At 33.2% G+C, this 14,777-nt stretch overlaps 2 protein-coding genes across 11 annotated transcripts in view; one reads left to right on the forward strand and one right to left on the reverse strand.

Moving 5' to 3' along the window:
• The window catches only part of TfAP-2 (transcription factor AP-2), a 192,621-nt gene extending 185,133 nt beyond the window's left edge, over positions 1-7,488 (forward strand). For all 5 annotated transcript variants that reach the window (XM_089222386.1, XM_089222385.1, XM_089222384.1 and 2 more), the window contains 3 exons: positions 4,440-4,584; positions 5,050-5,221; positions 5,671-7,488. In XM_089222386.1, coding sequence (XP_089078512.1) covers positions 4,440-4,584; positions 5,050-5,221; positions 5,671-5,817 — 464 coding nt within the window. In that variant the 3' untranslated portion in view covers positions 5,818-7,488. The remainder of the gene's footprint in view (positions 1-4,439; positions 4,585-5,049; positions 5,222-5,670) is intronic.
• On the reverse strand, positions 7,240-13,616 carry LOC107166552 (Adenosine deaminase, tRNA-specific 1). 6 transcript variants are annotated; one of them, XR_001506136.2, is made up of 6 exons: positions 12,360-12,661; positions 11,575-11,805; positions 10,441-10,920; positions 9,541-9,833; positions 9,031-9,417; positions 7,240-7,587 (listed from the first exon to the last, which is right to left on the reverse strand). XR_001506136.2 is itself a non-coding variant. In XM_089222387.1 (5 exons), exons 2-5 carry the CDS (start codon positions 11,679-11,681, stop codon positions 9,144-9,146), a joined length of 1,140 nt encoding a protein of 379 aa, XP_089078513.1. In that variant the 5' UTR covers positions 11,682-11,805; positions 13,102-13,616; the 3' UTR covers positions 8,148-9,143. The 6 variants fall into 6 exon arrangements, 5 of the variants coding, with proteins under 5 accessions (XP_089078513.1, XP_015370760.1, XP_089078514.1 ...); XM_089222387.1 differs by lacking the exons at positions 7,240-7,587; positions 12,360-12,661 and adding an exon at positions 13,102-13,616 and having other exon boundaries at positions 8,148-9,417; positions 10,441-10,906; XM_015515274.2 differs by lacking the exons at positions 7,240-7,587; positions 12,360-12,661 and adding an exon at positions 13,102-13,615 and having other exon boundaries at positions 8,148-9,417.
• Positions 13,617-14,777: the final 1,161 nt, after the last annotated feature.

Below are 14,777 nucleotides of genomic sequence, written 5' to 3' on the forward strand. Positions count from 1 at the left end.
GCGACCCCGCGCGTTATATAATACAATAACGGATCTCCCCGGGTTGCTGTACACCATCACCTGCCGTTAAACGCGTTTTCCATTGACGATGGCTGCTGCAGCTGGTCAAATCGCGCGAGCGGTATATATCGTATATGTACCTATAATATTTTTACCTACGACTCGAAGACCGAGCTTATTATTTTTGAGTGCTTGATATACAGATATTGATAAAAATAACATATCATAAAAAAGTTTTTATAGAGCCCAGATATACATATGTCTTCTAAAAAACAGCTTTCCAATAAGTGCGCAGAAAATACAAAAATACCCACTTAAACATTATTAAAATAGTTGTATATACATATATATGTATAATATTTATAATTATAAAACATAGATAAAGAGTGAAAAGATTGTAAAAGTAGCTATATAAATAAATTTCTTATGAATAATTAAAATACTTGTAGGTAAATATGACTTATAACTCGTACGAATTGTATTTACCTTATTATTATTTTATTCATAATTTGTTGTTATGTTTTAAATTTGAGAAGTTTGTAGCTTATTTATATACATGGACATAATACGGTCCGAGTGTTATAAAATGTAAGTCACCAGATATTAAATATTAGTCACAATATTTTAACATATTATTATATAAATTGTCGACACAATATGTTACCTCACTAAGATTTAAGCTTTGTTACATATGAAACACTATATATAATAATTTATAACTATAGGTAGGTAGTATAGGTGCAGTATGTACCTATAAATTGAAAATGTCAAAATATGCAACAAAATAACATGCCTATATATGGGTAATATTTTTAATATACAACCATTAACCATATAATGTATAGCATTATATTGTACCGCATATACTATTATTGTTGATCGACCTGAAAAATATGCAAATGTATATATAAATATTGGCTTTATATGACTAATATACAGTACCTATACTAACTATAATAACTGAATATTCTCGTTCTTCTATCTTCAAATCAAAAACCGGGTTGTCCGTGATGATATTATAATACAGTTATTACATTTCACAGTTCGCGGTTTCCTCTTCGATCCGGCAAACTGACTTTGGCAATCTTCACTTTTTAGATTTTCAACCGCGACGTAGTTTATATATATCTATATATATGCTCAAGAGTTTGGAGGGTTCACGCCGGATACTGCGGGTGAACTGTATATATTATCAGTTATCACCAAACGAACGTTTCAATAATCGCATCATAATAAAACGAACAGATTTTTCGAGATCATAAACCGTTTTCTGCAGTTATAGTCGGAAATAACACGATAATAACTATATTATTATTCAGCGTGGCGACCGGCGGAGAAAATTATGCACGATCAATCGTTCAAATTTTTCGATTTGCTGAAATCGATGTGTAATCTCGTTGGTATAGTCAGAAATATATCGAATCACCGGTTTTGTAACGCAAAAAATTAAGTGCATTCAATGACACCTGCAGCAGCTTCGTTTTGAATGCATCGAATTATAATACTGTGGTTGTAGCAGTTATTGCAATTTGTTCAATCCGATGATAATGGTATATCAGATTCCAGATTATAGTCTTATAAATATAAATGTATAATAAATCGCCGTTTGTGCGATCGTGTAGCGAACGAAAAAACACATTATAATAATAATATAATTATATAAACGCGACGACTAGATGGCCGGGGACGAACGGTTGACGTATATTCATATTATGTATACCAAATTATTATTATTATTATTAATTTTGCTATCATATAATATGTATATATATATATATATATATATAAGGCGTTTGGGTTCGGGATCATACCTAGTTATATAATATGGAGTGCTCACTCGTTTGTCGTCGTCATCGCGTATCCTTTTTCTATACACGTTATAATATAATATTGTTGAAATAATAACCAGCGCCTTCGACGTCTCGGACGATTAACCCTATATATAATATAAAATATTTATAAATATATATAGATTATTATGAGGTGTCGATCAAGTATAATAGTATTATAATAGATAGTACCTATATACATTATACATGCAATATATACATATGTATAAGAGCGACATTGCGAGCGTGCGCGTGTGTGTGTGCGAGTATATGTTTCTATTTAAGTCTGTCCGCCTTTTCTTCGTATGGTATAGGTAGCCTATATAGGTAATTTTTTTTCATTTTATTCGTTTTTTCTCTCTGCCGTGTAGTAATAATTAGCGGCGCCCGTCGTGAACGCGTCTTAGTATATCCCCAAGACAATGCTACCGGTGCCCAACAATAGAAGAAAACCAATTTTCGATGGTCGATTGTGTGTGTGTGTAACCTCTCTCTCACTCTCTCGCTCTCCTGTTATGTGTGTATATAATGCACTCGGAGCTCCTCACGTTGTATATTGAAGTCGACCGCTGCCGCCGCCGACCGAGCACTGGCGCCGCCACGCCGGACAACAAAATAATATTAATATTATATACATCATCTTAATTGTGTGACGAAGAAAACACAATATTATACGATGATTCGAACTTTTTCCGTCGCTATATTGTACCTACGTCGTGATAAGGTATATTTAAATATATATTAAACGGAGGCACCGCGAAAGATCTAACGAGGTCAATTAAAATAAAGTGCATGACGTACGAAATAACGCGTATAGGTAAGGCGAGTCTAGATGTCCGATTTCGGCCTAAAAGTAACCACTTGTCGACAGTATTTTATAGCACAAAATATATATTGCCCATCTAAGTCATGTGTGATTATTGTATTTCAAAATAAAATAAAAATATTTCGTCACATTTTGCGCTTCAGTAATTATAATAGGTAGCTACATAATAAAGTACTGTTGAATATGATAATTCAGATATTAAGATAATGACCTGCAGTTAACTCGTGTAATACACTAGTACCTATCTAACTAAACTTAATCGTTTCCACTATGGTTATATATCTGTCGTAATATCCAATCGAATAACTGCAGCACTGTTTGATTATTATATAATATATACAATAAATATGTAATGATTAAAAATATATACCATGATACCAAATATGGTACTTTGTACTGTGCTTCGTTAAAATGTATATTAGGTATTATATACCACACCTAATATAGTTATTATTAGTTCCTTATAACTTTTAATTTAGAGTATTTTGCCACGGGGCACAGATATGAGAATTTAAGGTCCGATCGCCTATGACGTATTTTATCAGTGATTAAAAATGTAAAAAACTTAAACTATGTTATTAGCAGTTGGGACGATTAGGAAAGAGGGAGTGACAATATTTTGCATAATTAATTCCGTCTGTCGTGGTAAAAAACGAATTGAATTAGGCATTTGTTAATCGTTTGTGTCGACTGCTATCCATCGCATGTCATTATGAGAAAATCACATTAATTTTTCACGTTTCTCCTTTTCTCGGCAATCGTTATTATTCTCTTACGTGATTGGATGGTTCGTAATTTTCCTGCACCTCTTTCCTTCCTCCATAGGGCAAGACAAAATATGCAATTATTATTATCCAAAAAAAAAAATGTATTTTTCGTAATTACATTTTTTAATACATAGTAATAATTGTGATTTTGTTTTTTGGCTTTTTATTGTTCTCCACAAAATTGGCAATTAAAATAGACGGCGGCGAACGAGTGAAAGCGACTTCTTGGCAAATTGTTTTGGTGCGCGGTGTTATTTTTCTTCTTGGTTAACGAATACTACCTATATATATATCACATTTATAATGTTTAAGCTTTATATATGTATAATATATATTTATATTATATTATGTTCTTCTGTCTGGTTCACACATAATACATATATATTATGAAGGTGACGAGTACAAGAGACGTGAATGACGGATACCTGGCCTATATATATCGATCGGATTTCGATAAACGCTATAAACTTCAATTAAATATCTATATAGGTACTGTAAGAATGCACGTGCGCCGTTAACGAAGACATTATTTTGCATACAATATAATTGTATATAATATTATATAATAACAATCACCTACCTATACATATATACAAATGTATAATAATATGGTTCAAGTGGTTCAACGAAAAGCATCTTTTGGAAAATTAACTTTACAATAAAAATTATTTTAGATTTCGGATTGAAAATGATGATCATCTTAACGACTTCGCTCCAAAAAATATCTCGTTAGAACATAACATTTCTCATTAAATTAGTTATAATATTTAGTTTATCATATTTTTATTTGGTTAAAATATATTATATATAAATAAAATAATGTATTTACCGTGGAAATTTCGATAAGTTTCAAAACAGATCACTATATAATATTTTGATAATGGAAACTGGTAGTCAGTGACCCCTGGTATGTAGGTTATATATAGATACCGAATACCTATTTATAATGCGATGACTTATAATTTTTAAATAAATTATTTTGTGTTGTTGTTAATAACGTAATTTTAAACATTGCAGGCGAAGCGATACATTTGGCCCGAGATTTTGGATACGTTTGTGAAACAGAATTCCCGGCCCGACAAGTGGCGGAGTATCTGAGCAGACCGCACACGAGTGATCCAACTGAGTCGTACCGGAGAAAAGAGCTTATACATGCTACAAAGTGAGTACCAATCAACACAATTCATTTGATATAATATATAATATGTTGTAATTAATAAATTACCGTTTTTCTACAACACCTATTGTACGAAATCCGTTAACAATACTTGAAGATAATATATAATCTTGCACACTTCAAATCAAAACTTACACTCGAATTCATTTTCAGCTATCATAATATTGTTGATGTCTTATCACCATACATACTAATACATACAAACAACAATTAGTTAATATTTTATATCTGATTATAATAATATAATCATACCTAAACTTAAAATTCCAAAAAAGAATAGGCCTATGCGGGGGCAATGGCTTATGGCCTGAAAAAAATAAAAATCGAACGCTGTACAAAATGTAATTTCTATACATGAATGCACGTGGTATATTATACGTTATAATCATGTTATAAGTGGTTGATCTATAAAAACGTACAAAAACCTAATACGTTTTTATTTTTTCGCAGACAAGTGACCAAAGAGCTGATGGACCTGCTCAACCAAGACCGTTCGCCGCTGTGCAACACCAGGCCGCAGCACATTCTCGATCCGATCATACAGCGCCCGCTCACTCACTTTTCTCTCATATCGCACGGATTCGGCAGTCCCGCGATCGTCGCCGCACTCACGGCAATACAGGTAATAGTTTTATACATTTTGTTGCTGTTGATCAAAAATATTTTGATTTTCCTGAAACACTCGTCCTCATTATTCATATATACATGCCAGTCATTCTCTTCTTTATAATATTGATTATTTATAATATTACCTACCTATACGTTTAAATCGCCTTTTCGCGCAGTGATTCTCGACGACGGAAGAGTATACATCGGCACACTTGAGTTTTTTTTTTTTTAAGTCCCCGAGATATCCTTCAAAAATTTTAAAATTAAACGTGAAGCTATACAGGTTTAGACAAATCTTCGACTATATATATTATATATATGTACATAAATTATGTTTTTCAAAACTCCGTGCGACACTCATCCTATGGCCCTATATAGTCGAGAATCACCGGCTTTGACGCATAATACCCACGACCCATACCCGTCCGTTTATTCATACGTTTTTTCTCGTCGTTTCCGCAGAACTTCCTCTCGGAATCTCTGAAACACTTGGACAAGGTGTACCCGTCCGGCAACAGCCTGTCGTCTCAGCAACAGCAACAGAACAACCAGCTGCAGCAACAGGACCAGAAGCCCAAAGACTTGGTCGGACTGGAGCTGAAGAAATGAGCCTGGTCGAGGCGGGTGCATCGCGAACCTGCCGGCGGCCCGCAACAGCACCAGCCGCCACCAGTGAACCACCAGAGGCTGCAGCTGCAACAGTCGTACGGCGGCAACCGCGACGGTCGCTGTCAGTGATGATGATCGACGGCTGTCTTGCGCACAACGTATTAATCATAATAATAATAATGTTATTATATGCCGACATCGGACTACCGCCGCCGCCACCGCAATTTTCCATTTTCTGTTTTTTTTTTTTAGATCCAAAATAACGGTTTTTTCTCGGCACGCGCTCGGTCGTTTTAAATAATATTTAAAAACAAAAATAAAAATAAAAAAAAATTGACAAACTTACAATATTGTATATTATTATTATTATTATTATTATTATATAGTGATATTACGATGTGCAGTATAAGTTTTATTAGAATATTATGTTATGCTATATAATATAACGGTTTTTGTAAATAAGCGATGATATATTATGATATGATATATATTATATTTTTTTCGGACAATCGGAATTTTTTTTATTATTATTATTTTTATTTACATACATAGTTTACGCATTAGGACTTATGCGCGCAAATTTTTTTATTTTAATTATTTATTCTCGTTTTTAGATTATATTTTTTATGTTTTCGAAACTTGTACAAATCTAGAATGATTTCCCGCCCCTTCATGTGCCATCCGTATAATTACCGCGGAACCCTCTCGATTCGTTGATAAGAAAATATTATAAATATCAAAACATTTTTAATTAATAATTATTGTATATTATAATTTGTGTCGTCGTCGCGAATTGTGTTTTATTTTTAATTAATTTTTTAATTATTTATTATAATAATTATTATTATTATTATCATTATTATTAACTTGGACGCTTGAACATTACACGACATAATAAATTATGAATGTGATGTCATTACGACAAAGAATCAAAATGAAACGTTAAATTAGAAAAAATCAAATTTAGCTTATAGAAGAATTGAAACGTCTCATGATATCATTTTCATATTATTATTATTTACTTATTTACTTATGATCATGAAGCCATAATAATCGTTATAATATTATGTTTTGCTATTATCATAAAATCATTCAATGATATTGTCGGTTTATTTATTTTTGAATCGTGTACTTATTAATTTTACCAGGGATGAATCATTTTTTGTGCTTCAATACGTATTAAATATATTATAGATACGTATAATAGTGACAATATTATTTACCGTTTGACTGTTTTTTGACAATGCAAATTTAAATCAAAAATGCTTTGATATTCGTATTATACGTAAATACGAAACATCCCTTATAGTAATATGTAATATATAATATTATTAATGATGATGATAATAATGGTACGTATGTATCACGTAATATTTAGTTTCAATATGCGTATCACCCCCCAATGATAATAATAAACAATAATAATAATAATTATTATAATTATAATAATTGTTGTACAGCGAGTTTAATTTTATTCTTATACACGTGTAAGTATTATTATATATATATATATAAACGCGCTCGTATATTATATAACGGGAGTGTAATAAATGTACATAATATATTTATAAAAACGAAAAAAAAAAACAAAAACAAATAATTGTATCATATTTATATTGTGTAGTTTTTCATTACAATGCTCAAAAATATTACTATAAATGTTATTAAAAACTTCGTGTGTTTATTGTTATATCTATCCCGCAGTAATCTGTACGTCATCTACATGATGATAACCTTCCATCGTCCACCGTACAGATCATCACGCACGTCCTTCAAAAACAAGAACAAAAGGCGCCCGTTCACTTGTTTGCTCCAAATTATATTTTCTATTAAAATGGTGTTTTAGTATCCCGTCTGATCGGGAAAAATGGATTTACAATCATAGAGTTATAGAGTATAATAGATATAGATATCATAATATAATATATCAATGACTTTGGGAGTTTAAACTTCAAATGGGCATTTTAAAATAAAGATTATAGCCAATAGGGTACGTACATAAATATAATGCAGACTTGTACGCGGGGAGGTGTTTTTTTTATGGTTATAAATTATCACAAATACTAGATAGTCAGTATAAATTTTATAAATATTATGTATAGTTTATTAAAAAAATAAAAAAATAGTCAGAAATCATTCGAAAATCAAATAAAGAAATTATACTATAATTATGCTATATATTATATGCGACAAAAGTTCATATTATTTATCATCGACCGATGAATATAATATTGAAACCAGCTATGTAGTATGTTTATTATGTGATGAAAATGCATACAATTTTAAGCACTATGATGATTCTGTAAGCGGAAGTATAAATATACAATAAATCAATAACAGTATAGTATATTTTAATAAGTAAAATTACATTTATTATTAATATAAAAATAAAATCACCACTTTTATTCTAAATTAAATAATACTTTATTACCTGTTGTTAATGGAAAGTAGGTTGGTACTTAAACGAAAAGTGCTATGGCTGAACTTTGAACTAATATTTGTGTTGGGTGTGAAATTAATGCAATAATTCACGTTTCCTATTATTTTTTACTTTATTTGAATACAAACGAAAGCCCACGCGTGTCAGGGCAAATGTGTGTGGACTATATGTTCGACGATCGAACGGTGACTGCAGGTGTGTTAGGAGGGTACAAATAAATGGATACAAATCGGGTACAAAAAAATGAGATAGGTCCGAAAACGATCGGTTGACTCCTGCAGATGGTTCCGGGTGCCAGGACGACGTCGTTTCAGCACCCGGACGGGGAATTTGGTTTTGCGTTAAAAGGAGAGGGGTACACATTTTTTTAAGGAGGGTACAAATGGATACAAATCGGGTACATAAAATTAAGATATGTTAGGGGAAGTTTTGATGATTTACGGGTGCCACGACGACGTACCTGTTATCGGCGGCGGTCGGTACCTCAACTGCGATATCGAACGCGCTAGTATCGAACAATATGTTATTATTTCAAAATGGACCGCTGCCGATAGGTTGTGATGGTTATTGCGCAGAGGAAGTAACATTATTATAATAATAACTTATATTTTATTAAAAAAGTATATACATTTTGAGATTGACGTATCGCTATCGATAACGGATGTTGTTTGATTAATATTCTATTTATTTTTAAATAACGGAAGAATATGTCAAGCAGACCTACTTAATTTTAGAGTCACTAGTAAAATAAATTGATAATATACGATATTTACTACTGTCAGTCGAATCTTTTGGTCAGTTGTTACTCGTTCGGTATTGCGTGATGACAGTTTTACTTGATGAAATTTGAGGTTGCTAAAAAACATTTGTAGATCATTACCGCATGTCATGTAAAGTCCAATAAATCTTCTGGTTTCACCGTCCAGCAGCCCAACTGACGCCTAATGGCGGCCCATCGGCGTCGATACAACGTGGCGCCCGACTTGGCCTGTGCGTAGCTGACTTGCCGTCGGCCTTCGGTTCCTCCATCGCCGGCCAAAAGATGTCGGCACGCGTCGAACAGCGATTTTTTGCACAACGCCGACGAACCCGTCGCCTTTCCGTCCACCGCCTTTTTCGTCGCGCCCTGTTTGCGGCCGTTTACCAACACTTCATGACGACTGCAGCGACCACACCGAGAAACAATTTAAACTTATTATTATACGCAATATTATAATATAAGCTAAATTGATACGTAAGCAGTCGGTTATATATAAAAATAATATAATATAGTTTTCACTCACCCCCCTGCCACGTTCGTGCCACCTACCCCACCACCGCCGCAATCGTCTTCCCACCAGACCACACTGGACGGACACGGCTTGCAACTAGCGGCCACGCGATGTTTGGCGTATTCGAATTCCAAAGCAGAACGTGCCAGTCTGAGCAGTGGAATCGATGGCGATCGATCTTCGTCGGGGCAGTTCGCCCGTTCAACAATTGCTCGGCGCAGGGCCGGCTCAGAGTATGGACAACCGCCGCCAATGGTCAGCGAAGACAAGTACACCGGTTCGATGAGCAGCGACAACAAAGCTCCCTAAAACAAAATTTCACTGCACACTACATATATGTATATATTCTGCAGGGTTTAGCATAGTTGAAAAAGGAGGTGAGATATTTTAATACATGGTTTTGACCTTAGGCTTGACTTTTTTTCTTATTTACCAAGCGAAATGTAAAAATTCAAAAAAAATGTATTTTTGAAATTTTTTTAAAGTCGACACAGTATTTACAAACAAAAATAAATGAACGTTCGATGAATTCACTAACACAAATAAACGATTAGAATAATGCAGTTATCGATGCATCATATGTTTATAACTTAAAATGATATCAATTTAATTATATTTTGAATATATAAAATAGCTATAATAGGATGTGAAATTAATCAATATCAACAATGGATTATAATATATATAGGTGCTTAAATAATTCAAAATCCAATCATTGTCCATATATTTAATTATTAAATAAATAAGCCATTTCGCTTAGTTTTATTAATTATAAAATATAATTTTCTTTAATAATATACCTACATCAATCAAAGTTTTTGGCTTAACACTGCTGACTGCATATAGATAATTCTCCAACTTATGGGTGGCAATAATACTAATATATAATATGAGTTTAGCTTAAAGTTATACCTGTACGCCCGACAAATGCCACCTGAGCAATTTGTCGCTACACGAGACGGACAACGTCCGGTCTCCTCGACCCGGTTTGGTCCTGACCGCTCCGACCACATGATATGCAGCGCCCGGAAGTTGAGGGTCCTGCCTCGTCTCAACGCTAAGACATTTAGCTCCAGTCCGATGTATGTCGTTGGCGTCGTCGATTTTGGGTCTTTTTGCTTCCGGTCCGATACCGTCGTCGTCGTCTACGGCCGCCCGTTTACCCACGTTTTTTGGAAATATCGACGCGTCACCGCACGGCGTGTGACTAGAGAAAAAGTGAAAAGTGACGCCTGGACGTAAAGTTAGAGGACATGAGCTATCCGAATGGTTTTCCGGTCGGCAATCCTCATCAGCAAGCGCTGAGTCCTGTACAAATATCGACGGACTGCCTTTACGAGCCGATTCGATTTCTTGGATGAAATACCGCAACAGACCTCTGCGTACCAAGACCTGAAACACTCAGGTTTATCAATTATCAAAATTTGATCGAGTAAATATTTTTAAATCCAAGTGCAGATGGCTTATAATATACCCTGTATGCATGAGTAATATCATATAATAGTTCGAATCTCGGTACACACGAAACCGGAGCAATAATTTCAAAATGGATATGGTATTACAACAACAGGATGACGATCACGTCGTAATACTATCACCACCTGAAGTCGCGCAATTATAGGGAATAGCGAACTCTGCATGCCTTAGATTTAGCCTCTTAAAATATATATATACGAATGAAAGTATTTTTTTTTATTCTCATGTTAATGTAAATAAATTTCCATTATCGTCTAATGATTGTCAAAAAAGACCAGAATGATAATATATAATGGTAGATCGTATAATGTATATAGAAAAAGATTTAGGGCCAACCATTTCTATAATTGGCTTACTCTCGAAAGTGCTACATTATACATAAAAAAAAAATGGAAATCTTTGTAAAACCAATACATTTTCTGATAATACTCGTATTAGGTGAGGGTGGTACTCTTACTGATTATTTTAAATCATCTACAGTTTTGGCGAGGGCTATAATAAAGCCATCTCAGAATTTAACCCTATACCATCATATGCATATAATACTTTAGTTTTTGTTTGTTGACTCACCTCGGCATGACTGTCATTGACCACAGTACCTTTGCTACACAGCTTACTAGCACCAATGCACTTGGTGCCAGTAGCCAGAGAGACGACTTTCGGCGGTCTCGAGTCATTCTCAGCCTGTACGACGCCTGACAACAGCGTCCACTGTTTACCGGACATCGGTTTGCCCTTGTTCGGAAGCTGGTCAAATTTCTCCAGACATAGCCTAGCTACCAGATCAGCGAAATTTTCAGGCTGATATTGGACAGAAACACATATATTGATATATTATTATAATAAATAGTTATCTATTATTCAATATTTGTTTAGAAGTATGTTGTACAGAGATTATACTAAAAGGCTCAAAAAATAATAATTTATACCTTAATTATTTTTATACTAATATTCAATAATAAAAACAGAAACCTATAAAAATAAATATGTATTATTTGTTAGAAAGCACGTACAGGTGTAACAAAAATACAAAATTTATTTATTTTTAAAAACAGATATTTCTACACAAAGATAGACTATATTTTTATCAACTACATTGTTTTTGAATAAAATATTTTTGTCTAAACATTTTCGAATTTTCTATAGCCCCTCGACCAACATCCTACTTATAAGTTAGTATATAGATTAGTGATTACACTATCACAAATTATTAAATTTAATTATAATATTTTAAACTTTATTATGATTCTAGATTCGTGATTATGAATGTAGCTCTAAAAAAATATAAAATATAGTAATATTGCAGAAAAATCATTGCCTACAGTTGCTTTGTATTAACATTGAATATAGTATACCTTTATAGCAGGGGATGAGTGTGGAAAAGCTGGCATGTCGAATTGTGTGAATTATTAAAAATATTAAAATAAATATTGTTTCGTATATAAGTAAACTGGAGCCGAAATTGTTAAACATTAATTTTAATTTACCTATCATCAAACTTATAACTAAGTATAATGTTTATGTTTTCGCGTTGCTTTTTACGATATTTAAAATGCTTGTGGGAATGATCAAAAGTTAATAAATTACTACACAACGGCTGGCATAGACTAAACAATTCGAACACTGTTTTTTCTGTATTACGCCAGTAAGATCCAAATTTAACATACCTACCTACTTACCCATAATATTGTAGTATATTAATTAATATCATAAAAATTCATGATAATTAATTAATATTATTTTACGCACATATCGGTAATCAGTTCTATAATCTATTGTGATTTAAGAGTGTTAAAAACAAAACAATGATAACACGATCATTTGGTAAACTGATAACAGAGTTTTAAAATTTTTTTGATTTTATCTTTACACGCGCTCGGTAACGTTATCGTTATCACACACAGAAAAAAGGAGTGAGTACGCACTACACGCCACTATTAGTATTTAGTTCTTTTAAATATTCGAAACATTTAGGACCTATGCTGGGTCAAATTTTTCATATTATAGTACATTAGTGCAAAAGCAAATAGTTTAATATCAGAAGGCACAAGCTATATGGCTGTCCTAGAGGGTCACCCAACTATTGTGTGTACGTACCATCGTTGAACTGCTACGAATCTACGATGACTACAACAGACTGCTAGTAATGAAACATCCGTCAAACTGATGGTTCCCCGCGAGATTAAAACGGAAGTCGGGCTTCACTCAAACATTATCCAAGGCACATGAAACAGCTACCGTATTAGTATTTTCTTTGTCTAATTACGAATACTGAATGGCAGTCATCGAAGTATCGGACAGTGTTTTTTATACTAAATATATGATTCATAAAATAAGCTGATCGCTGATATAAATCACCATATCATTATTTTGTGGTGCCATCGTTAAACATAGTTCATACAATATTCTGGTAGTAACTAGTAATAAACATTAATTATGATGGACTGGCATCGAATCATTCAAACAATTTCGGTGAACCTCAAAGTCTGCGTCTCACGTAGTCAATTGTCATGAACTCATGACATGTACTCACCATGAATCATGATATAACTAACATATCAATAATATATCATGGACTCATGGTACTCACTAACTCCGAACTCGCTACTCATATCTGATTTTGAAACTTAACAGGGAACGCAACTGTTAGCAGCGCGCGTGGTGGTTTAATTTTAAACTACGGGCTAGTTAACATCGCGCCACGGCGCGGCGGTGTACTGGTATCTATTATTACAAAACACGGTTAAAGATATATCTTTAAGGGCCAGTTGTACCGTCTCTGATTAAAGTTAACCGGAGTTTAATCGGCCGAATTTGCACGGTTAAATATCTATTATCAGCTGATTAAGCGTAATCGAAGTTTAACCGTAGACGGTACAACTGGCCCTGACCGTGGTACAAAATATGATTTTTGAAGTTTTTCAAAGTTAAAAACTTTTCTTCATTTTATGTCTAAAAATTTTTAATTAAATTCAAGAGTTCGTATACATTTCTATGCCTTTAAAAAATTTTATTTCCCGAAATGTCATAATAATAGCTTTGTAGGATGTGTGATTTTGTGCAATTCAAAAATAAATAGATATACATTTTTTTCGGATATAGCCATAATGCCATATAGCACAAAATTAAATATGGTGCCTATTTTTGCAATATTCAAATACGTGAAATACGAACAACTATACACTTGGAATTATTACCACTTCCCGACGACTCAGTCGACTATTTCAACTTTTTTTACTGTTCTCGACTCTCACTATTATTACATTATTATTATTCTATATAGTATCGCCTAGTAGTGTCGAAATTCGACCATCGGGTTCGCAGGCCAAAGTTTAAATTTATAAAACTAGTTAAAATTCATTACAGAGTAAGAAAAAAATGTTTGTTTTATTTTATGCAATTTTAAACTAAACGTTAAATTGTTAAATTGCGTATGGCCGTATGGGTCTGAAAGAGACATGTTTATGTATCAATAAGTTTACACGTAAACTCGCCAAAGATGCTAACTGAGAAGTGCAGGTTGCTTGTTGGCTGTTGCTACTTTGTACCTACTTACATATTAGTTGCTACTAGATTCCTAGATTGAGAAAAAAAATTAAAAATAAAGTAACTACTAATAAGTAAACGGTTTACAGTTATAGAATATAGAAATGTTGATATCATTCAACTTTGTCGTGGTTTTTAGTTACAAAAATAATCGTCAGATGGCAGTTATGATACTCGTTTCACCGACAATGAATAATGTCTTTTGCTCATCCACTATAAAATACAAG

Source organism: Diuraphis noxia, unplaced genomic scaffold (assembly GCF_037042655.1).
Source record: "Diuraphis noxia isolate RWA-SAM2 unplaced genomic scaffold, SU_Dnox_SAM2 contig0003, whole genome shotgun sequence".
NCBI classification, from domain to species: Eukaryota; Metazoa; Arthropoda; class Insecta; order Hemiptera; family Aphididae; genus Diuraphis; species Diuraphis noxia.

Bases quoted from the DNA above. Each gene is read 5' to 3' on its own strand.
- LOC107166552 (XM_015515273.2), bottom strand. From the start codon at position 12,395: ATGCCAGCTTTTCCACACTCATCCCCTGCTATAAAG. The intron at 11,806-12,359 runs GTATACTATATT...GTCCAATATCAG, and splicing joins ACTCATCCCCTGCTATAAAG to CCTGAAAATTTCGCTGATCT. The intron at 10,921-11,574 runs GTGAGTCAACAA...TGAGTGTTTCAG, and splicing joins TCAATGACAGTCATGCCGAG to GTCTTGGTACGCAGAGGTCT.